The sequence below is a fragment of the Geotrypetes seraphini genome, chromosome 3, assembly GCF_902459505.1.
Source record: "Geotrypetes seraphini chromosome 3, aGeoSer1.1, whole genome shotgun sequence".
Lineage (NCBI taxonomy): Eukaryota > Metazoa > Chordata > Amphibia > Gymnophiona > Dermophiidae > Geotrypetes > Geotrypetes seraphini.
In genome coordinates this window covers 196,293,009-196,318,674 of record NC_047086.1, presented here as the reverse complement: position 1 = coordinate 196,318,674, position 25,666 = coordinate 196,293,009, and the positions used below count along the sequence as shown (strand labels likewise).

General features: G+C 47.3%; 2 protein-coding genes across 7 annotated transcripts in view; both read left to right on the top strand.

Annotated features, from left to right (window-relative positions):
• Window positions 1-7,851, top strand: part of LOC117358048 — a 44,390-nt gene extending 36,539 nt beyond the window's left edge. For all 3 annotated transcript variants that reach the window (XM_033939478.1, XM_033939480.1, XM_033939479.1), the window contains exon 4: window positions 7,098-7,851. In XM_033939478.1, coding sequence (XP_033795369.1) covers window positions 7,098-7,387 — 290 coding nt within the window. In that variant the 3' untranslated portion in view covers window positions 7,388-7,851. The remainder of the gene's footprint in view (window positions 1-7,097) is intronic.
• A 3,790-nt stretch (window positions 7,852-11,641) lies between these two features.
• The window catches only part of CSAD (cysteine sulfinic acid decarboxylase), a 67,122-nt gene continuing 53,097 nt past the window's right edge, over window positions 11,642-25,666 (top strand). Inside the window, exons 1-3 of one of the 4 annotated variants that reach the window (XM_033938433.1) lie at window positions 11,764-11,901; window positions 22,876-22,978; window positions 23,301-23,427. Coding sequence is in view for 2 of the 4 variants with exons in the window: in XM_033938432.1 (XP_033794323.1) it covers window positions 11,773-11,901; window positions 23,301-23,427 (256 nt within the window). In the remaining 2 variants the exon portion in view is untranslated. Of the gene's footprint in view, window positions 11,902-22,875; window positions 22,979-23,300; window positions 23,428-25,666 lie in introns of all 4 variants that reach the window. The other 3 variants (XM_033938432.1, XM_033938431.1, XM_033938434.1) reach the window with 3 other exon arrangements.

Below are 25,666 nucleotides of genomic sequence, written 5' to 3'. Positions count from 1 at the left end.
CTCTAGTCTATGTACTTTATCATGTCAAAGAAAGGCTCCAAAGTATTGGAGGCCTATAACAGCGGTACCTGGAGTGACCCGCTTCTGTTAACACGATCACCCCCTCCTCCCGTCCGACCTCTTCCCAATCCCAAGAAGACCAAGACATCTTAAGTGGTAAAACCTGGCCGCAGCCCTGTTTATTGAATAATAACATATTCTTAATACAATTAGCACAATTAAATATACATAATTTAACAGCCACAATTAAAACATTAACAAAAAACCCCCTAACAATGGTATCACCATTGTTACCAGATCCCGAGCTACCACCAGAAGTAATTGGCCCCCGACCCCGCCATCCAAGCTAGGGTCTGAGGGGTGGCATGTCCCACACATGCCCCATTATCCAGGGTCAACCGACCCACCAGGCACGGCGCCCAGCCGGCCCACCGCTCATCCCTTGATGAGCCCCAGTAGCCAGTAGCTCGGGATACCGCGACCCTTACCGATACTACCCCCATAAACTAATGGGAGGGTGGGTGGGAAAGCAGTCTCGGAGGACCAAACCGTTTAGGTCCTCCGAGCACGCCTCCCTTTATCCCCTCCCACCCACAATCCCCCACGGCTGCGACGACCTGATAAAGGGGGGAGCCGCGATCCCAAGGCAACGGACCGCCCCCCCGCCCCCTCCTAGCCCCGGCTAGCAAGCCCCGACGAGCGACTCAGCGGGCCACCCAGTCCCGCGTTAGGGTCGCCCGTCGAGACCAGCTCTCGGGCTTGCTTATAACAGCGGTACCTGGAGTGACCCGCTTCTGTTAACACGATCTCCCCCTCCTCCCGTCCGACCTCTTCCCAATCCCAAGAAGACCAAGACATCTTAAGTGGTAAAACCTGGCCGCAGCCCTGTTTATTGAATAATAACATATTCTTAATACAATTAACACAATTAAATATACATAATTTAACAGCCACAATTAAAACATTAACAAAAAACCCCCTAACAATGGTATCACCATTGTTACCAGATCCCGAGCTACCACCAGAAGTAATTGGCCCCCGACCCCGCCATCCAAGCTAGGGTCTGAGGGGTGGCATGTCCCACACATGCCCCATTATCCAGGGTCAACCGACCCACCAGGCACGGCGCCCAGCCGGCCCACCGCTCATCCCTTGATGAGCCCCAGTAGCCAGTAGCTCGGGATACCGCCACAGGCCTGTAACTAGTTACAGGCCCAACCCCACAAGGAACAGAGCTGCGGCTAGGAGACCAACACTCGCTCACAACAGGTGGCGAAGTCATCCAATAACAAATCCCAACCTATATCGGACAAATGAACCCGATCCCTATAAAACAACCCTGCACAAGACACATCTACCCAGTCATGTCTCACCTGAATACCTCCCCTGGACTCCACCCATCGACCTATCTGTCTGTTAACCTTTATGAGCCCCCTGGTCCACCGCCGAGACTCCAGTCGGCTGGGTCGAGGAATGATATCGGACCAGACCAACCGAGCCTCAGGGAACCAACCCTGTACCACTCCCAAATCCCCAATCACCATGTCGATAAGATGTTTTCCACTCAGCGCATCAACATCATTGCCCCCCAGGTGAAGAATCAACAGATCCGGGCGGCGAGGATGCCGACGAAGATCATTCATCAGAGGAAGCAACTGGTGCCATCGCATGCCTCTCTGTCCCCGCTGCCCGAGGCCCAAATGACGACCACCAGGTCGGACCACTGCACGCTCCCCAGCCCAGTGGACGAAGGAATGCCCGAAAAACCAGACAGACAGGACCCGCTGCACGGCACCTAAAGCCAGACGTAGCACGGCCAAGAACTGATATCGCGAAAGAAGAGCACCATCCTCATGCACCATCACGCCAAGGCATAGGAAGGACGGATCGCCATATAGGCAGCCAGCGATCGGACGGGGCATGACGCACAACCCTCAACCTGATGCAGGACCAACGTACGCCCCCTGCCCAGCTGATCCGCCTTTGAACGAGCAATGAAAACTCGCAATGTGGGACCGGAGATAGACACCTGAGTGCGCCGCAGGCCTCGCAGTCCCTGAACATCCGACGGATGGACAAGCAACTCGCCCACGCGCAACGCACCGAAAAACGATAAGGAGAAAGCCGCCCGAAACAAGCACGTCTCAAAACCCGAGCTCGTCACCCTAGGCAGCACCTCGACAAGGTTAACCAGCAACGCATGGGTAATAGGCAGACGAGAGTCAGGCACTCGCGGAGCCATCCTACCCCACGCCGCTAAAATCCGACGGGGCAAAAACCCTGACGACGGGCACGTCCATCCTAATGCTCTGCAAAAGAACGTAAAGCCCGCCAGATGCCCAACCGCCGCGCTCCGAGAACATCCCCGAAGATGCGCCGAGGCCAAAAATTCTGCCAGCAGCAACTCTGACACCGGTCCAGGGAGCCATCCCCGAGACTGAAGAAAACCCGATACTGTCACAAAGCCCCTGTTGTACCGGACCCACATAGATGGCGCTACTGAGCGCTGTAGGAGGTACCAGATCCGCTCCCCGCCACGCTCCACAAATGCACCGGCATCGGCAATCCCTCCGGCTGTGCTTCTGGCGCCAGCTGTCAAAACTGCAAAAGCGAAAACGAGAAAGAGCGTCAGCGAGGCTATTTTGCACTCAGGAACGTGTCGCGCACGAATGAACAGGTTAAGTCGCAAACAGCGCACGACAAGCTCACGCATTAGCGCAGTCACCTGCAAGCATTTTGCCGTCTGTCTGTTGACTACCTCCACCACTCCCATGTTGTCACACCAAAACACAACCCGCCTGTTCTGCAACTTGTCCGGCCACAACTCACAAGCCACCAACAACGGAAACAGTTCCAGCAGAGTAACATTACGGGTAAGGCCCTCCCGCCGCCAAGCCTCCGGCCACGCCGCCGCGCACCAAGCGCCCTGGAAGTAAAGACCGAAACCGACGCCTCCAGCCGCATCAGATTGCAGCTCAAGATCCACATTAGTGACCTCCGGCAGCTGAATGGGAAGCGAACCATTGAAACACTCGAGAAACATAGACCACATCTGCAAATCGGCCCGAATCCCAGCCGAAATCCGCACAACGTGTCTGCGATCATGAACACCCGCAGTCGCCACCGCCAAACGACGTGAAAATGGGCGACCCATAGGCAACACCCGACAGGCGAAATTGAGGGACCCTAACAGAGACTGAACCAGTCGCAAAGTAGGCTTACGAGCACCCCCTACCAGCGATATCAAATCCAGCAACTGCCGCACCTTGCCCAGCGGAAGCCGAGTAACCATTGCTACGGTGTCAATCTCGATCCCCAGGAACGTGAGACATGTAGAAGGGCCCTCCAACTTGTCAGCCGACAACGGTACCCCAAATTCCGCAGCCATAAACTGTCTTCAATCGCCAGCAATCCTCGGAAGCTGCTCCCCCTACAAAAAGAAAATCGTCCAAGTAGTGCACTACCGAGTCCCTCCCCGCATGCCGAGTCGTGACCCAGTGCAGAAAGGAACTAAATAATTCAAAAAAGCGCATGAAACGGAGCACCCCATCGGCAGGCAACGATCAAAATAAAAGGCACCCTCAAATTTAAAACCCAGCAAAGGATACGAGGACGGATGCACTGGCAATAACCTAAAAGCCGATTCAATGTCCACCTTGGCCAACCAAGCCGATGGGCCAACACGACGAATGATTTCGAGGGCACTGTCAAAGGACGCGTAACGTACTGAACATAACTCCCGCGGAATGCCGTCATATACCGAAAGGCCAGCAGGCCTGGACAAGTTGTGGATCAGGCGATATTTACCCGGCTCCTTTTTCGGTATGATCGCCAGAGGAGAAATCACCATCACCGGAAACGGACGAGCGCGAAAAGGCCCCGCTATCCGCCCCAACTCGATTTCTTTTGACAACTTCCGGCGAACCTCCTCCCGAAGATGAGACACAGAGGAAGCATTAGAAGCCTGCACATTCGATAAAGGCAGCACACACGGTATCACAAATCCTTCACTAAACCCCCCCAATAAAACGGCCGCCGCCCTCGCATCCCGATAATGAGCCAGCCACGGACGCCTGGCACCCACCATAACCGGGGTGGGCAACCCGTGTGACCCTGACTCACTTACCCGGGGGAGGAGGGACACCTGCTCCCTTCTTGGGACAGTTAAGTGCCGAGTGACCTTGACCGCACAGGGAGCAGGCGTGTCGAAAACGGCAATCGGTAAAGGAGCAGGTAGATTTATTAAACTGCCAGCAGAGGCCTGGACCTCCCCCGGCACCGGCACTCCCGGGCGGACGAAAGGAACGCCCCTCACCAGCTGACTGCTGAAACTGCTTCCCCGAAGGTCCCTGACCCGAAACACCTGGCTTCGCCATATGGGTGAGCCAGAGATTAATGTCCTGCGTGCCCCAGGACATATGCCGATTTTCCTCCATCTTGTCTCGGAACGCTTCATCGTAATTCAGCCACGCCCAACCCCCGAAGCGCTGATACGCATCTAAAACTGAGTCCGCGTAAGCCAATAGAAGGCCATAGTCCTGAGGTCTATCTCTCCCCCATACGCTGGCCAAACGTAAAAACGCGCGCGTCCAGTTAACAATATTACGCGACACCACACCCACCTTGGGTTTCCCACCCTCCTTCTTACTCTTCTTCTTCCTACTGCGGACCCGACCTTCCATAAGTGCGAATACATCGACGCAGGCCCGCCTCCTAATTCTACACCGCAGGGACCGCGGGACCTTTTCCCACAGTTCTGACAACGCAACCAATGCAGGCGCCCCCCGATCATCACCTTCCTGCACCTGACCCCCACTCGATACCGGCCGCTTGGACCCAGAAGATGAAGACGACGAAAAAGAGGAAGAGGATGTTACAGAAGAGGAAGAGGATGAAGAAGAATCCCTATCCCTACGGCGCTTCTTACCCTTACCCTTCTTTCTCCCCTTCTTACCCCGACTAGTAACCCCAGCCTCTAAGGCCATGTTACCCGTAATCCGGTCAGCTCCTTGTCCACGTCCGCCATCGACTCCTTCAGAAGCGGCGCCCTCCACAGCAGCCGCCATAGCAGGACGTTGAGCACTCCGGGCTGGACCCTCGACGCTCATCCGCACCGCTCCTGTGTGGCCTTCACGAACTGGTCCCGCAGAAGATGTACCGGCCATGGCAACACGTCCAGCGGCGACCGCCTGTGGGGAGAAATCCGGACAGGGGCCAGCAACCTGAACAGCAGGAGGGTAAGTTAGCCCCACAGAACCCATAGCCTCACCACGGATCTCGCCACCCCCAACGCCCCCAACAAAACCCGGTCCCCACGGAGACGAGGGACCCACTACCAGAAAAGAGGGTGGTACCGAAGCCCACGGACCCATAGCCCAAGGAGAATCCCACATACCCCAAGGGGACCAACCTCCTGCCGATCCTCCCAGCGGACCACTAGCCGCACCCGAAGTAGAAGGGAGAACATGAGCACCCGGAAACCCGCTCGCTCCGCTCTCACGCCCCACTAAAGGAGACGTATCCAAAACGCGCCGATCCTCCACCCGCCCCGCAGGTCCCTCTCCCGCCTCCCGGGATACCACCCTGAGCACCGACGCCACAGCGGGCAAAGCAACCGCCTCCTCCCCCCCAGCCGCGGCCCTGCCACGTGGGCGCGACCCAGGAAGTCGGCCCCTACTCCTGCGGGTCGAACCCGCACATCCCCGATCAACATTAGACTCTCTCCCTACCTCCAGCGCTATCGCCGTTCGGGCGGCCGAACGGGAGCGCCTGGGAGGCAATTCTCTACCCGCCCCAGCGTCCGCACTTACCGGGGCTGTGTCGCCTTCAATGAAGGAATCACCCGCCGAAATCGAGATCTCCGCTGAGTCCACAGCCGCGGCAGTGGGAGTACGCGCCATCGAACCTATGCACCGACCAGGAGGAAGAAGCCGCGCCGTTAACCCTACCCGACCCGCACCAGTAGGCCGCGCACCCAGCCAGGGACCACACGTGGTGAGCAGAGCAGTCTCGGAGGACCAAACCGTTTAGGTCCTCCGAGCACGCCTCCCTTTATCCCCTCCCACCCACAATCCCCCACGGCTGCGACGACCTGATAAAGGGGGGAGCCGCGATCCCAAGGCAACGGACCGCCCCCCCCCGCCCCCTCCTAGCCCCGGCTAGCAAGCCCCGACGAGCGACTCAGCGGGCCACCCAGTCCCGCGTTAGGGTCGCCCGTCGAGAACAGCTCTCGGGCTTGCTTATTCTGGATCTTCAACATGTGAATGCGGCTCTTAAGGTCCCATGCTTTCGCATGGAGTCCATGCATTCGGGCATTGCAGCAGTGGCCCCAGGAGAGTTTCTTGCCTCTCTGGATCTCATAGAGGCATACTTGCATGTTCCCATTTTTCCGGTGCACCACAAATTTTTGCAGTTTCATGTTCATAGACAGTATTTCCAATTCTTGGCTCTGCCTTTTGGGCTGGCAACTGCGCCCTGGACCTTTACCAAGGTGATGGTGGCTGTGGCAGCATTCACCCTTAGGGTGAATTTGTGTCTACAGAGAAAACATGCTTCTTCGCAGCAAAAATATTATAAATTATAAATAGAGTTGAGAAAAATACCTAGCCCCTTTGTTCCTTTGCAAATCAATGTACAACAAATCAAATCAACCTCTTACCATTTAAGTGCTAAGTTTATATATCTGTAGAAAACCATGATTTAAATCAAGTCTTTTTGACTAGTGATTTAAATTGATTTGATTTAAATCAAATCCACCCTATTGCTAAGTCACCAAGATGATCCTGCAGTAAAAACTTACCTTCTCTTATCAACCTGCGCTAGAGGTTTTTTAGCACGGGCCAGTGAGGTAAATGCTCTGACGCTCATAGGAATTCTATGGCCCACACTAAAAACCTCTAATGTAGCTTGATAAAAGGGGACCTTAATTTGGAATCTCTTTAACCAACATTACCATGGAAGCTCCAGTGCATATGCATTGTTGTTTTTTGGTTGAAAGGAAGCTAATAGACTATCTAGTCAAACCATTTTCATTGCCAAAACAGTTCTTGCTTTCTCTCTTCTTTCTACTAACACATTGTCTTTCTATTATATCCCAGGCACTTCCATGCCACTAGTGACAGACCAGCAGTTGATGCTGACGGCAGGAAACTTTGGGAAAGAATGGAAGACAATTGGGATTCAGTCCTTAGAGATCCAAAGCTGCAAGCTGGAACAAATTGAGGAGGAGAACAAATTCAACATGCAAATGAGAGTGTTTCAGATGTTGAAGACCTGGAGGACAAAGATGAAGAAAGAAGCCACAGCCATCAGGCTTCATGAAATCTTGTCTCAGGAGGATGTGCCCCTCTATCCCGAGGATATCCATTTCCTGGTTGATCAGGAGTAATTGTGATAGACTGTGAAATGTAAACTGAAGTCCAATATGTCAGTGAATAGCCACTAAAATTTATTTAATGCCCCTGCTACTATGCAAGAATTGATCAAGGCAAGAGCTATGATTGACTGTGGCTCCATGGCAGTAATCATGAGTAAGGGAACTGATGAATGCATGCAGCAACAGGGAGTTTAACCCATCAGAGCTACTGAACCACACAGATTTGTTTTAATAGGATGTGGAAGAAAGTAATAAAAGTTCAAATGTGAACACAAATTACTTTTGCTGCAAAATATTGGTACCCGGGATATGTGATGACTTAAATGATATACCAAAACAAAAAACGGCACTGAATACTGTACTGTCAATACAATGATATACTCCACTAGTCACAATATCGAGTCATATACATTCCTCAGATTGCCACACCGATGTATGGTATGGTAGCATATCCTCATAGGAACATTCTCTTTATGTGACGTTGTAACTGATTGTAAAATATTTAACTCGCTATAATATATTATTCATAATTTATAAAGTGCTTAAGTGCTATGAAGGTGACTTATCTTTTACACCAGGTCTGCTTCAATCCCCACCGACGCGTTTCAGAATTTTCTTCAGGGTCGGGGACGTGAACAGCAGACGTATCTGGGAAACAGCATAACGCTAATCCAGCATGTAATATCCAGATTAGCGTTATGCTGTTTCCCGGATACGTCTGCTGTTCACGTCCCCGACCCTGAAGAAAATTCTGAAACGTGTCGGTGGGGATTGAAGCAGACCTGGTGTAAAAGATAAGTCACCTTCAAAGCACTTAAGCACTTTATAAATTATGAATAATATATTATAGCGAGTTAAATATTTTACAATCAGTTACAACGTCACATAAAGAGAATGTTCCTATGAGGATATGTTACCATACCATACATCGGTGTGGCAATCTGAGGAATGTATATGACTCGATATTGTGACTAGTGGAGTATATCATTGTATTAAATGATATACAACAATATACTAGAAAAACTAGTGGTAACCAGTGGTATGTTGGTAATTACTGAATATGATCTTTCCTTAAAAAAATGACTGGAACCACTCAAACACAGTGTATCTCCTTCAGTCTACTAAATCAAAAGCCGCTGTGAGATCTATGGACACAGCAAATATAAAGACATCGCTATCAAGTGTTTCATAAACATCATTTAGAAACCTACACACAAAGATTTCTGTGCTGTGTGTCCTAACCTAAAGCCTGCTTCTTTGGGTTGTAAAATGTTCGGTTTTTTTGATAAAATCAATGAATTGTCCCAATACAATCTGTTCGGCTATTTTCTCTGTCATGAGCTCTGACCTGGTCTGCCCTCCTGCATCAGGGTTTGTAGGCTTTTCTAGTTTTTCCTGTGACAAATCCCGGCATGGCAGTGGGTTTGTCACAGATTGGAATATGTGTAGCCATGGAGTACACAGTTTTTTCAAAGTCATTCTCTACTTTCAACATTTACACCAAATCCGTTCAGTTTCAAAATTCTTAGAGCCCAAATCACTTAACATTCTGATTCACTCCCTGGTAATTTCCAAAATTGATTACTGTAACGCTCTACTCATAGAAACTTCCCCAAAAGAAATTTGACGCTTACAAATCATCCAAAATGCCTCTTATCAAACTAATCATGAAAGCTAAGACATTTGACCACGTTTCGCCCCTCCTATAAAAAGCTCATTGGCTGCCAGTATCCCATCATATAACCTATAAAATATATGCCTGCTTACTCTCAAGTCTCTTCTTTATGATGCCCCAGCCTTCATTGATAGACTTTTGATCCCATATGCCCCGGTCAGAACACTTAGATCTAACAATCAACACTTACTGACAGTCCCCTCCCTTAAAATCATCAATACACATTGTCAATACATTTTCTCAGTCATGGCACTTCAAACATGGAACTCCCTACCCATTCACTTAAGGGAAGAACATCTACTAGATAAATTTAAGAGCAAGTTAAAATGATTTCTTTTTAGACATGCTTTTGACTGCTAATTCGCCAGTGTTATGTTACCTCAACATCCACCGATCTCTGATATATTTTGAGCCTTTTTGGTTTTACCCTCCCTGTCATTTATTCTCTATTTGTCTTTCTTTCTATCAAAAATTGTATTTCCTGCCCCTCTTTTCCCTTTGGTAGCATATATCCTGTGTGTCATGTCTAAGCTAAATGTATTTTTCCACTGAAAGTTGCAATTTTATCTTTCTACATTGCTTTGAATTTTGAGTAAGCAATAAATCAAATTTTAAATAAACTTGAAACTTGAACAATGAAATTCCCTATTGAGGAAAGGCTAAAGAGGTTAGGACTCTTCAGCATATAGACAAGATGGCTGAGAGATGATAGGGGTATATAAAATCTTGAGTGGAGTGGAAAGGGTAAACATAAATCAATTGTTTATTCTTTCAACAAGTACAAAAAGCAGTGGACATGTCACGAAGTTACATATTTTAAAATAAATAGGAGAAAATATTATTTCACATAAGTCATAGTAAAGCTGTGGAATTTGTGTGGTAGTTTCTCCTGCACATAAGCTGTGAACAATATATGAGGATGTCACAACTATGATGGTTTCATTGGCAGGCCTTAAGCGGGGTGGTTTATCATCATTGTCCCCAGTCTTCCTAAAACAATGAAGGGTTAAACGGCTTGCCCAAAGCCACAAGGAGCCACTTTGGGATTTGAATCTTGGACCTCTGGTTCCCAACCTGCTGCTCCAACTGTTAGATTAAGGGCTAACCACGTGCTAAATAAAAAATACTAACGCAAGCTCTATGGAGGCATTAGTGTTTAGCGCAAGCGGCATTGTAGCACGCGCTAAGCACGAGCTAAAACCTTAGTAAAAGGAGCCCTAAGTCTCTACCCTGTTAGTAAGGTAGGCCTTGGAAAATCTACTGCTTATCCTTGAGGGTTACAGAGGGCTAGATGCACTAAACGCTCTGATCAGGTACTGATGGTTGCAAAACCAGTTTGACTGGTTTAGTGACCATTGGAATTTGCTGACCTGGTACTGAAAATTGCTCATCGCGTGGTTGTCCGTGCAGTCGTACAAAAGTTCAACTCTGGCATGCAAATGACCTCATTACTATTAAAATGAGGTTATTAATATTAAAACGAGCCATCCGATCGATGGCCTAATATTTGCAATGCCATAAGCGGATCGCCTGTTTTTTCATTTTTTTTTCCTACGGGCACAGATGTGTGTAGGTAACACACGCATCTGGCCCATAAAAACTAAAAAAAAGTCGAGACTACCCTCAGAACAAAAGTAGAGGCAGGACTGCAAACCTACTAGAGATCTCTGTATCTGAGAATCAGCACCTACATTTAAGTCAGGTTTGTTAATGAGCAGAACTTTTTTTCAGTACTGGCACTTTTTACATTCCATTCCGTAGTCCTCAGTATTAATGAAAGAGCTCAGGATCTGTACATCTCAAACACACAAATAGTAACGCCCCACCTCCAGGAAAAAATGATGTCTTCAGTCAATCTCTATACTGTAGACACAAGGAAGAATGTAGAAGTGCATGCTGCAGCCAGCACCTATTAACTCAACCTGTGCAAAATGTGGGAGGTCTGGGACAAAGAGGCCTACAGACTAGCTGGTCAGACTAAAAGGTTGCTTTGGTTTAGTGATTTGAATATACCACATTTAGGAATCTGATTGTGCAGCATCTCTGATACCTTAGTACAGTATTTCACATAGTACAGGACGAAAAGCATTTCTGTTCCTCCATCTCTCATGTTATTGTGCTGGTAGAGTTCAGGTTCTTGGGTTTTCCATTTCAGTTTTTGTTTACACATTTCTATTGCTAATAACATGCTCATGTGATCTGTAGTTTATAAGGCTCTATGGATATTTTTCATATATGACTAAGGTGAGGTATTTTGTAGTTTCTGCTTAGGGATTTGTAGCAGTCCAACTTGTTCATTTTTTCCTAGCAAATGGTATGTTGTATGGACTTGGTGTGATATTTTCAATGCCACCTTTTCATGGAATCCATAGCCAAATGTAGGGGATGCGGTTATTGTGGAGGTGGCTCTCTCAGTGGTCTCTCACCCCTTAAGGACAGCTCCAGTATATGAAAACTGGCACCTTTTTTTGCTAGGGAAAAAAGGCATTGTAGAGGAGTATATAAAAGTTTGTACAGTGTATTTTTACATGAATTAAAACTCTGCACACCTAGTAAAAAAAAAACTTGATTATTCCTGCAGCAACTGTGGATTAACATTGAATTGCTCACTTCCGTTTACACTGTGGTGAATGATTTATCTCTGCACACGTGGGATGTGTAAGGGTTATAAAGGAGAGCACTCTTCCTGTTTTGTGACGGACAGAAGTTGGCAGGAAATCATATGATGGGTGACAAACACTCTTTATACCATTCAGTTCAGGATACAACAGAGAATGAGCAGTTCTTGGAACAAGTCTTTAGGATCATTCTGGAAGAGGTGGTCAGGAAAGGGACGGATGCCAGGGAAAAGGTAAGAAGCGAAGGAGAGAAGAAGCACAGTGCATGACAGTCTTGAGAGTGGATATACAAGCATGCCACCATACTGCTTTGGTCTCATGTTCTGTGGAGTGGAGGAGTGGCCTAATGGTTACTGCAGTCGGCTGAGAACCTGAGGAACTGGGCTCAATTCCCACTGCAGCTCTTTGTGACCCTGAGCAAACCACTTAACCCCCTATTGCCCCACAAAACAGATTGTAAAACCGAAAGTACTTGCATATAATAAAAGCTAATTTGTGACCAATCATTAAAATCCTCAGTGGCACCTGAAGATTTTGAATCAGGACTTCAGGGAACTATATACTGCTGAATCTGAGATCAGTAGTGGGCAAAATGGTAGAAACTATTATAAAGAATAAATTTACTGAACACATAGCTAACCATAGTTTAATGAGACATCACCAGCATGGATTTAGCAAGTGGAAATCTTTCCATACCAATCTCTTACATTATTTGAAGGTGTGAATAAATATGTGGATGAAGGTGATATAGTGGATCCAGATTTTCAAAACATGTATGACAAAATCCTTCATGAGAGATTTCTGAGGAAATTAAACAGTCATGGAATAGGAGGCAATTAGGTGCATTTTCAAAAAAGTAAGACGTCCAAAAAGTGTCATTAACCTCCTACCCCACAAAAATCTGAATAAAACAGTCTCTAGAGCAGCAGCATATGGTATAGGAAAGCCTAGTAGAGCAGCAAGCAGGTGTGTGGTTACCTGGTGGGAGGTGTAATGAACTATAGAGAGGGGGAACCAAGCCTATAGCCCACTCTATCCACAACATTTATGGTAGAAAGTGTGAGGCCACCAAAACTCTACTATACTGCCATATAAGTACTACCTGGAGGAATAAGAGCTATTGAGCTGTTAGGTGGGTATAGTAGGTTTTGGGGGAGTTTTGGAGGGCTCACTATACATCATAATGAGGTTATGGTGAGATGCACGTCTGACACTATTAATGTGAAGTTCATAGCAATATCCTCTAAGGTGCCCTACTGCTATGTTGGCATGTCTGTGTGGACAGTCCATTATAATGCTGCCCCTCCCACATCCAAATGGCTTGAGTGTGGATGTTTTGAACTTCGACTTTTTTGTGGTCGAAAATGCCTTAAAAAGTTAGACTGTTGCTGGCTTGCCAAGACATCTAAGTAGGCGATTATAAAAAAACAACAACAACCAAACCCCAGCAAAAAAAAACATGGCCATCTAGTGGTTGATCAAATTGTTCATGTCTGTATTGCTTAACTTAAAGTGGTATCTGCTCGATTTACCTTTGACATGTAATGTCACGTGATGTCACAGTAGTCACAACTGTCTGCATTCTTGGACACATTTGTACATCTCCCGACAATTGTTATCTTGATGTGGATAACCTGTTTTCACATGACCTTGTCATTTTTTGATTAATAAACATTTTTAACATGTCCCTTCTGTCACATGTCCTTCCTTGTTACATGTATATAGGAAAAAGCTATTTGTGCATTTCCAAGGCCTGTGAAATGATTCTGCTGGCTGCATGGCCATGATTTCATGGTCCCTAATGGCTACACCGTGCATTGCTCTTCTTCTATTACTACTATGCTGTTTCAGTGAACTGCTCTGTACAGTAGCCTCATAGGTCCAGGTCAGTGAAACAACATGAGTAGAGAAAATGGTCATAGGGGTGGTTCTCCCTGTCAAGAATTTTAAAACTCCAAGTTTTTATTAATAATAGTAATTTTTTATTTTTCTGTTTCCATTGTGAAGTATATAATAATAATAATGCTTCCATATTTTGTAGAAATACAAAGTAATATAGACATGCTAGAATACTTGTTAACAAAAAAGTAAAATAAGACTAGGCATAGAAAAAATAGCTTCTTAAAGCTAAAATGATATCAAATATGTCTAAGGGCTCCTTTTACAAAGATGTGTTAGAGCCTTAACGCGCGGAATAGCGTGCGCTAAAATGCCTCTTGAGCAGGCAGTAGTTTTTCGGCTAGCGTGCGCTATAGTGCGCGCTAATCCAGTACGTGTGCTAAAAATGCTAGCGCACCTTTGTAAAAGGAGCCCTAAGTGTAGCAACACAGGCCTGCCCAATTAAATCAATGTGTTTAACAATGTCTGACCTGTTCAAAGAAGAATTTCCTTTCTGACAAATAGTTTATGTCTCTTAGCCTGGCACTATTCAGTGAAAATGGTCAGCATTTTCTCAAAGTTTCATTAATTACTTGCTCATCATCGCATTGCATTGCATCAGTGTGTGCATCGCATTGCATTGTAGGAGCCACAGACTAACCTTTATTATTTCTGGGACTTTTCAGACCTGCAGTAGCATATAGTACTATAAAGCACTATTTCATAATTCATGGGAGGGTCCCTTTGCGAGGAACAGAAGCACAGCAAATCCATAACTCTCTACTGTAGCCACAGGGTTGTGACACACCTTTTCAAAACACAATTGTAAACTGTGGTTACTTTAAACATTAATTTGTAGTTACCTTTTCAACATAATACATCAACTCTTACAATTATTGGGCGAGAATATGGTGACAGCATAGCAGCCAGTAACATCAAGTAGACTGATAATGTCCCACCACAGATACTCATATCTCTTGAAGAAATACAGTTGATAAATGCCACAGGATATGGGAAGGATAGGCCTTATAATGTCCTTTTCAGTCATTGGGTTGTTGCCAGCTACTTGTAAGCTGGATTGGCTACAGTTAGAAACAGGATCTGGCCCTTGATGGACTGTTGGCTTGTCTTGTCTAGTCTGCCCACTGTTGTGTCCTTCTGGGCCAGTCTCTTTATGAGGCTGCAGGAATGCCTCCAACGCAGGAGTTCCAGAATTTGGCCAGGACCTGACCTTAAGTCTCTTTGCATGACTGAGATCACTGAGACGCTGCAGGAGCTGCATAAGGGACTCGGAGGGGGGGGGGGGGGTACTGTAAGGGGTGCTACCATAGCAGCAGGGCCTTGGGGCTGGGAGGGAGGCCCCTCAGGCTCCTTTTCCAACTCCTCCTCATCCCCATGTCTGCCCAGGGGCCCTCTTCCACCTCTATGCCCTGAAGTGGAACCTCCCAGACCCCCTGGTCCACCTCCACCTCCTGGGGTACCTCTTCTGCCTCCTGATCCTCCTGGCCCTCTTACTCAGCCTCCTGGCCCTCCTGACATTAGCCTATGTGTGGTAAAGACATAGAGTTAGGGTGATGACATCATACATTGGTAGCATAGTAGTGCTGCTGAGGGTCAGGAGGCAGGGAATGGCAAAGGTATGTGGTTTTTTTCTGGCACCAGGGAGTCAATTCTAAGGGGTGGCACCATTGAGATAACATAGCATAGAATCATGACAGGTGGCCTAGCGGGGTGTGACAGAGGGTGAGGTGGTCCAGCGATGATGTACGGACAGGACCATTATGTGTGGACAGGGCTCAAATTATCTTTCCCCTCGTTAAAAGGCATTATTTATATTGGAAAATTAGGGAAATCTCTTTACTTTAAAATTACTAAGCTTTGGAACAATTTTCCCATCCAGCTACATAACTTGGGCTCTTTCCAATTATTTCGAAAACATCTAAAAACTTGGCTATTTTCAAAAATGCTAATTTCGCTGCTCTCTGTATAATCACTAATTCTTACTACATTTTCCTTTCTTTAAACTTCTTGTAAACTATGCCGAGCTCTATCTTTATAGAGAAGATGCTGTATATAAGGCAGATAGAAAAATTAAAAACTGAGAAATCACCGGGCCCGGACGAAATCCACCCTACGATATTGAAAGAACTAAAGGAGGAAATAGCGGAACTACTACAGCAGGTTTGTAATCTATCCCAGAAAACAGGCGTGATCCCGGAGGATTGGAAGATAGCCAATGTTACGCCAATCTTCAAAAAGGGATCGAGAGGTGACCCGGGGAACTACAGACCGGTAAGTTTGACCTCGGTTCCGGGGAAAATGGCGGAAGCGCTGATAAGATAGCATCGAGGAACATCTGGAGAGGCATAAACTTATGATAACAAGCCAACATGGCTTCTGAAAGGGAAGATTGTGCCTGATGAACTTATTGCATTTCTTCGAAGGAATTAACAAACGGATGGACAAAGGGGACCCCATAGACATTGTATACTTGGCTTCCAAAAAGCCTTTGACAAGGTACCCCATGAACGCCTACTTCGGAAACTGAAGAACCATGGGTTGGAAGGAAATGTACACAGATGGATCAGGAATTGGTTGGCGGGCAGGAAACAGAGGGTAGGAGTGAAGGGCCACTACTCGGACTGGAGGAGGGTCACGAGTGGTGTTCCGCAGGGGTCGGTGCTTGGACAGCTGCTATTCAATGTATTTATAAACGATCTAGAAACAGGGATGAAGAGCGAAGTAATAAAATTCGCAGATGACACCAAACTATTTAATGGGGCTAGGACTAAAGAAGACTGCAAAGATTTACAATGGGACCTGAACAAACTAGGGGAGTTGGCGACGAGATGGCAGATGAAGTTCAATATAGAGAAATGTAAAGTCTTACACATAGGAAACAGTTTAGGTGTGCTGAGAATCATTTATATTCTCATGCTGCCTGAAGCCAACCAGGGGTACTGCCTGAGTGTTGCCCCCATCTGTGGATGCCCCCCCTGAATATGGCACAGTTGTGGTTTGAGGGTAGGGGATGTGACCTTTGGGCACCTGACTATGTGTGGGAGTCATGCTAACTATTGGCTAGCTGAGTGGTGTTTAGGTTGGCAATATAGCCCCTTAGTGAGAGAGAATCTTTGGAGGTGCATGAGGAGGGGGGTGAGCACAAATGATATAAGTGAGGTTCTGTGGGGTAGGGGGAGAGAGAGAGAGAGAGAGTGATTTTAAGGGAGGCCCTGTGCTGAGAATATGTATTCCCCATGGGGAGTTTCACATGGTTTATTTAACCAAGAATTTCAAATTGTATTCTGTATATATACTTTAAATTGTGCAATATGATTTTTTTTTTTATAACTGCCTACATATTAAAATTTCTAGTAAGACATATACATTATTCCTGAACTATCAACAGATAAGCTCAGTGGTCAGGAAATGTTTTTATAAATTAAGAATGATCAGATCAGTTATGAGTTTAATAGAACCCTCATCTCTCATTATTTTACTACATTCCCTTGTAATTTTGCAACTTGATTATTGCAACTCCCTATATCAATGAATTACTCAGAAAGAAATAAGAAGGTTACAAATTATTCAAAACACAGCGGTGCAATTAATCCATAATGCAAAAAAAATTCAACCACATTACCCCATTCCTTATAAAATCCCACTGGCTCCCAATTACACATCGAATTACATATAAAACCCTATTACCGTATTTTCACGCAAATAACGCGCACCCGTGTAAAACGCGCACACGGGTATAGCGCGCAGAAATCACGATGATATGTACAAAAACTTTTGTATACCGCGCTCACGGGTATACCGCGCATGATGCCCGACGCTCCTTTCGCCCGTCCTGACTTTCCGTGCGCTGTCCCGACTCTCCGTTCACCCCCCCTGACTTCCGTGCACTGCCCTGACTTTCCGTGCGCTGTCCCGACTCTCCGTTCACCCCCCCTGACTTCCGTGCACTGCCCTGACTTTCCGTGCGCTGTCCCGACTCTCCGTTCACCCCCCTGACTTTCCGTGCACTGTCCCCCCTTGAAGTCCTGTCCCCCCTTGAAGGTCTGTCCCCATCCTGAAAGCCTGATGCCCCCCCCCGACGTCCGATACATCCCCCCCCGGCAGGACCACTCACACCCCCACCCCGAAGGACCGCCGACTTCCCGACAATATCGGGCCAGAAGGGAGCCCAAACCCTCCTGGCCACGGCGACCCCCTAACCCCACCCCGCACTACATTACGGGCAGGAGGGATCCCAGGCCCTCCTGCCCTCGACGCAACCCCCCGCCCCCCACCGACCGCCCCCCCCCCAAGAACCTCCGCCCGTCCCCCAGCCGACCCGCGACCCCCCTGGCCGACCCCCACGACACCCCCACCCGCCTTCCCCGTACCTTTGTGTAGTTGGGCCAGAAGGGAGCCCAAACCCTCCTGGCCACGGCGACCCCCTAACCCCACCCCGCCCCGCACTACATTACGGGCAGGAGGGATCCCAGGCCATCCTGCCCTCGACGCAAACCCCCCTCCCCTCCCAACGACCGCCCCCCCCAAGAACCTCCGACCGCCCCCCCAGCCGACCCGCGACCCCCCTGGCCGACCCCCCCGACCCCCCCACCCCCCTTCCCCGTACCTTTGGTAGTTGGCCGGACAGACGGGAGCCAAACCCGCCTGTCCGGCAGGCAGCCAACGAAGGAATGAGGCCGGATTGGCCCATCCGTCCTAAAGCTCCGCCTACTGGTGGGGCCTAAGGCGCGTGGGCCAATCAGAATAGGCCCTGGAGCCTTAGGTCCCACCTGGGGGCGCGGCCTGAGGCACATGGTCGGGTTGGGCCCATGTGCCTCAGGCCGCGCCCCCAGGTGGGACCTAAGGCTCCAGGGCCTATTCTGATTGGCCCACGCGCCTTAGGCCCCACCAGTAGGCAGAGCTTTAGGACGGATGGGCCAATCCGGCCTCATTCCTTCGTTGGCTGCCTGCCGGACAGGCGGGTTTGGCTCCCGTCTGTCCGGCCAACTACCAAAGGTACGGGGAAGGCGGGTGGGGGTGTCGTGGGGGTCGGCCAGGGGGGTCGCGGGTCGGCTGGGGGACGGGCGGAGGTTCTTGGGGGGGGGCGGTCGGTGGGGGGGGGGGGTTTGCGTCGAGGGCAGGAGGGCCTGGGATCCCTCCTGCCCGTAATGTAGTGCGGGGTGGGGTTAGGGGGTCGCCGTGGCCAGGAGGGTTTGGGCTCCCTTCTGGCCCGATATTGTCGGGAAGTCGGCGGTCCTTCGGGGTGGGGGTGCGAGTGGTCCTGCCGGGGGGGGGGGATGTATCGGACGTCGGGGAGTCGGCCGGGCAAGAGGGCTTGGGCTCCCTCTTGCTCCGATCGTGGATGCGGGTGCGGGTGGGAGCGCGTGCGAGCGGTCGTTCGGGGTGGGGGTGCGAGCGGTCCTGCTGGGGGGGTGAATCGGGCGTCGGGCGGGGTGGGAACTATGTTTAAAAACTTTTGTATACCGCGCTCACGCATATAACGCGCGAGGGGTATGCGCGGTAGGTAAAAACGCGTATAACGCGCGCATTATATGCGTGAAAATACGGTACTCATCTACAAAGCCAAACTAACACACACACGGATTTATAGACAGACTTCTCATTCCACACTGTCCAACTAGAACACTTCGATCAGGTAACCAGTACCTTTTGGTTATTCCTTCCCCGCGATATCTATTCTACGATACCACCAGAAAGAAGATTTTCTCCATTACAGTACCTACACTTTGGAACTCTTTGCCCTTACATCTCCGAGAGGAAATACCTATGGGCAGATTTAAAACTAACCTAAAGGCTTTCCTTTTTAAGGACGCATATGAAAAGTAGACTCTAGACCTTAGGAGGAGGGGGATATGCCTATCCTAAAATTACTGGCTGCAAATACAAATCCTACCTTGACAGAACCTTCATGTTCCAAGCTAACCAACAACAATCCTGGCTGGATTTATACCAGATGTGTCTGGATGGCTGTTTGAAGATCATTTGTGTCCCATGTGTCAAGCAGTGCATGAAGGGGTCGGAAGCTGCTGGCTTAGCTTCCTCTAGTCTCTCATGGGGTGTTAGCGCTCAGATGGTGTGAGGGCCAGGAAAAGTCCAGGTTTGAGCTGGGGAGTAGTGCCACAGAACACAGTTTGCGATACACTGCTCTAGAGCAAGCTTACCTGATAGATCTTACAATCAAAACATTGTTTTTGGTGGCAATTACCTCAGCCAGTCGAGTGTCAGAACTGCAGGCTCCAAAACTGAACACAATAATCCAAGTGGGGCCTCACCAATGATCTGTACAAGTGCATCAACACTTCTACTGATATAGTTAATGATCAACAAGTGGATCTTCCTTCTACTGGCTACGCCTCTCTTTATACAGCCCAGCATCCTTCTGGCAACAGTCACCGCCTTATTACACTGTTTTTTCGCCTTTAGATCTTCGGACACTTATCACCCCAAGGTCCCTCTCCCCGTCCATGCATATCAGCCTCTCACCTCCCAGCATATACGGCTCCTTCTGATTATTAATTCCCAAATGCATTAATCTGCATTTTTTTGCATTGAATTTTAATTGCCAGGCATTAGACCATTCCTCTAACTTTTGCAGATCCTTTTTCATATTTTCCACTCCCTCTTCAGTGTCTACTCTTACAAATCTTGGTATCATCTGCAAACAGTCACACTTTTCCTTCTAACCCTTTAGCAATGTCACTCACAAACATATTGAACAGGATTGGCCCTAGCACCGAACCCTGAGGGACTCCACTACTCACCTTTCCTTCCTCCGAGCGACTTCCATTAACCACCACCCTCTGGCGTCTGTCCAACAGCCAGTTTCTAACCCAGTTCACCACTTTGGTTCCTAACTTCAGCCCTTCAAGTTTGTTCAACAGCCTCCTATGAGGAACCGTATCAAAGACTTTGCTGAAATCTAAGTAAATTACATTTAGCATATGTCCTCGATCCAGCTCTCTGGTCATCCAATCAAAAAATTCAATCAGATTCGTTTGGCATGATTTACCTTTTGTAAAGCCATGTTGTCTCGGATCCTGTAACCCATTAGATATAAGGAAGTACACTATACTTTCTTTCAGCAACACTTCAATTATTTTTCCAACAACCGAAATGAGGCTCACCGGCTTGTAGTTTTCTGCTTCATCCCTGTGACCACTTTTGTGAATAGAGACAACATCCGCTCTCCTCCAATCCCCAGGAACCACTCCCATCTCCAGAGATTTGTTGAACAAGTCTTTGAGCTCCCTTAGTATCCTAGGATGGATCCCGTCTGGTCCCATCACTTTGTCCACCTTCAGTTTTTCAAGTTGCTCATAAACACTCTCCTCCGTGAACAGCGCAGAATCTACTCCATTTTCTCGTGTAACTTTGCCAGACAATCTCGGTCCTTCTCCAGGATTTTCTTCTGTGAACACAGAACAGAAGTATTTGTTTAGCACATTTGCTTTTTCCTCATCACTCTCCACATATTGGTTCCCAGCATCTTTTAGTTTAGCAGTTCTATTTTTCATCTTCCTCCTTTCACTAATATATCAGAAATTTTTTTTTCCATTTTTAGCCATTTGTTCTTTCGCCTGTGCTTTCGCTAGTCGTATATCTCTCTTGGCTTCTTTCAGTTTCACCCTGTAGTCTTTTCTGCACTCCTCTTCTTGGGTTTTTTTAAATATTTCACGAACATCAACTCTTTCGCCTTTATTTTCTCCGCCACTAGTTTGGATATCAATTAAGAAGTGTGATTGCCTGCCTTCACTCCCTCAGGATCAAGGAAGAGTGATAAAGTGCTAAACTGTTGGATGTGTGCAGCATATTACTGCAGTATCTGGAGGTTACAAACAAATTTCGACTGTTGGATCATCTTTTTGTTCTGGTGGGGGCTGCCCATAAAGGCCTTGAAAGTGACCATTTCAAGATGGATCCATATGGCCATTTCTTCAGCCTTTATCAGAAGTGGAAAGCAACCGCCTATATCTGTCAAGGTACACTTCACTAGAAGCATTGCTTCTTCATGGGCGGAATCTTCAGTGGTATCTCCAGAAGAAATCTGTAGAGCAGCCACATGGTCCTCTCTCCATACATTCATGAAATTTTGCAGGGTGGAAGTATGTGGCCAAAATGGACTCTGCATTCAGGTCATCTGTACTGTCAGCAGGTTCATCTGTCCTGCCCTAGACTCTGGGAACTACTTTGATACATCCTGAAGGTTCAGGAATAATGTGTATGTCGTACTAGAAGGAAAGATTAGGTTCTTACCTTGGTAATCTGCTTCGAATGTGCCGGGGAATCTGGACATCTTATTTCTTTCCTTTGCCCAGCATTAACAAGGATAAAAGATGCGACCGTCATGTCAAGGAATCTCGGGAGTATTTGAAGAATCTCTCATACTTTTAGTGCAGTTTGCATTTAGGTTGGTGAATTGTTTGTATTACATTGTTATATATTGCAAATGGTTAAGTTTTTTGTTTCATCTGTTACATGTTAATGATATGAGCAGAACAGACATGCTTCTCAGGGAGTGTCCCTGTACCCCTCCCTATTCTATTTCCTCTCCAGGACTGCCATCTACTTTGGAATGAACTGAGAAGTTGGAGGACAGCCCAAAGAGATGGGAAGCAGAGCAAAAGAATGCTAATAAGGCTCTCTACAAGAATGTTTATAAAAAGGGATTGACTACCCAAAGGTTCAGGATTAATGTGTATGTCTACTAGTGGTGGAGGTAGTTGGTTTTTGTTGCTTTTGCTCCTTGTGTTATCTCTGCTGGTAGAGAGCACTGTATGATTGTGGTTTTTGCCAGTGTGACAGCAATTTTGCTTGGTTTGTCATAACATCTTGGGGCATTGTGATGCCTGCAATACTGGTCGATGTGCTGCCATCTTGATGACCAATCCATCTGAGGAGAGGGTTTGGTTAGTGTTACCTAATCTTTCCATGTAATGTGGAATACTAAAATATTTATAATAAATAAATAAGTCCATGAATGAAAGCAAGGGACACTGCAGATTATATTGGCTCTCAAATTTGTCCTGGGGGACCCCCAGCCAGTCAGGTTTGCAGGATATCCCTAATGAATATGCATGAGTGAGATCTGCATGCCTCCCACCTCCATTATATGCAAATCTCACTCATGCATATTCATTAGGGATATCCTGCAAACCTGACTGGCTGGGGGTCCCCCAGGACAGTTTTGAGAACCATTGAGATAGGACAATAAAGTCATCTAGGTAAAAAAATCATGTGGGTAGAGGAAGGTCTCGGGTGGTTTTGGAATCTATGCTGGTCTTTCAGCTCCTGTTTCAATTCACTTTCAGAACCTGTGTAGATCTGCTTTTGCAGTTTGGAAAATGGATTTCTGAGTCTCATGATTCCTTGAGATGAGAGCAGAAAAGTTAGGATGGCCTTGAAGTTACACAGGTAAACTGAGGCTCACTTGGCAGGTATTAATAGCTGCCAGCTTACCCAGTCCCAGTAGGGTCATTTTAGTCCAGGACTGGTTTTCAGTTTATATCCCCAGTGCAATGTGATACTGTATTTGTGCTCCTTGATTCTACCTAACAAAATCAGTGGTTTAGATCCTAGAATGCATCAGGATGAGGCTGTCAGAAATACAGGACTGGCCTAAAATCTCCCTCTTGGAACTGGGTAATTTGGCAGCTCCACATTCTTGTTTCATGCTTTGGTGATCATGTTAGATTGTGCCTCCTTTTCAATGGAATGACTGGTGCATGACTTCCAGATCTGCAACTGGAAAGACCCTGAAGAACTGCAAAGCCTTTTGGACTTAGAGCTGAGGACCAGTGGAGAGTCAGCTGACAAGCTACTAGAATACTGCCAAGATGTCATTAGATACAGTGTGAAAACAGGTAAGGAGGAATGAGTTAGGACCTTGGGGAGTAAGAGGAAGAGAGCAAAGGGAAAGTGGCCAGCTGCTGGCTGATCATCAATACTAGGGTTACCAGACATCCAGGAAAATCCAGACATGTCCTCTTTTTCGACAGTTTTTGAAAAATGGGGGAATCTATCTAGGTTTAGCCAGCTCTCCCGACTTCCCCAACTACCTCCTCCCCGACCAACCGCAGTAATTTAATCTTTGGGCAGCCGGCGGCAGCAGCAACGAGGTGAGCCTGCTACTACCAGCCTGCTCCAGAAGCCTCCTCTCTGCAAGTCCTGGAACGGAGAGAAGCACTAAAAGGGTACAGAGGATGGGAAGGGGGACCAAGGAAATAGGTGGGGGGGGGCAGGGCTGTGGGCAGAGTATGGGTGGGGTCATGTGTTCTCTTTTTTTGTCTTCACAAATATAATAACCCTAACCAATACACCATTAGCTAGCATGATATGTAGACATCCATATGATTACATCCAGGCCATTCAGCTGAAGGCCTGAGTTAAATCACCAGAGGACAGAGCTGCCAAGTTGCCCAAATCTAGGAGGGTGTAGAGTTCTAATAATCCTATCCTGATTTGGGCACTGAGGGACCAACTTCAATGGACAGAAGCAGACTACAAATACCACATTATTTTAGAATTTAAATTCCAACACCAGGATTGACTAAAATGTCTACATCCTGGAAACGGGTAACTTGGCAGTTATGAGAGAGGAGGCTCCACTGCTCTATAGTTCTCTGGCCCTCACCAGAAAAGAAAATAATTCAGCAAACAAAGCCAATCATTCTATCAAGCTACTACACAGAGGGTTTTTTCCCCAGTTAGAACTGGCACATTTTCTGCCACATGCTTGCACTGCTCTGCTGGCTCTCAGGCCAGAACCATGTCTCATAAAGCACATACTCCAAGGTGTGTTGTCATCAATTCTGGCTGTCCCAACTACTTTAACCATAAGAACATAAGAACTGCCATCTCTGGATCAGACCTTTGGTCCATCAAGTCCGGCGATCTGCACACGCGGAGGCCCAGCCAGGTGTACACCTGGCGTAATTTTAGTCACCCATATCCCTCTATGCCTCTCGTAAGGAGATGTGCATCTAGTTTGCTTTTAAATCCTAGAACGGTGGATTCCGCAATAACCTCCTTTGGGAGAGCATTCCAGGTGTCCACCACTCATTGCGTGAAGCAGAACTTTCTGATATTTGTCCTGGACTTGTCCCCCCTTAGCTTCAGTCCATGTCCTCTTGTCCGTGTCACATTGGACATTGTAAATAATTTTTTTTCCTGCTCTATTTTGTCGATTCCTTTCAGTATTTTGAAAGTCTCAATCATATCCCCTCGCAGTCTCCTTTTCTCAAGGGATTTCTCTTAAGTCATTCCTCGTATTCCAAGTTCTCCATACCTTTTATTAGCTTCGTTGCTCGTCTCTGCACCCTCTCCAACAGTTTTATATCCTTCTTTAGGTTGGGAGACCAATGTTGGACACAGTATTCCAAGTGTGGTCTGACCATTGCTCTATAAAGCGGCATTATAACTTTCTCCGAACTACTCGTGATTACTTTCTTTATCATGCCTAATAATCTATTTGCTTTCTTTGCCACTGCCGCTCTAGGCAGTGCAATTATGTGTAAACCGTTTAGATCCCTGCATTTGGTACAGGCAGTATACCAAATTATAATAATAATAATAATAATAATAGCAACATGATCTGTTTGAACTGTGGGGCTCTGTATTTATGGAGCCCCACACATGACTTCATTCATGACTGTATTTATGGAGCTACACATGACTTCATAAATATAGATTTCTACATTTCAAACAGATTATGTTTCAACTAAGTGGCCTGGCAGCCATAAGGAGGAGGTCAGGCAGACAAGCAGGATGGAATGAGACAAGAAGTACTTGTGCATGGCTAAAATCAGAACTATTTATCCAACTTCACCAACTTATATGTGCTGAACCACGGAAGAGAGACTGAGGGAGAAAGAAGAAAACAGGAGGGCAGAGCAAACGATGAATGGGATTGAGGAGTTTGGAAGGGGAGAGCAGAAGATGGTTGGGACTCAAGGAATAGAGGTTCAGAGCAGAAGATGGATGGGACAGGAGGGTAGCAGAAGATGGATAGGGTGTAAAATTGGGGAACACAGCAAAAGTATGGGACTGGGAAATGGGGGTGAATAAAACAGAATAAAATAGAACTGGGGAGAAAGAACAGAC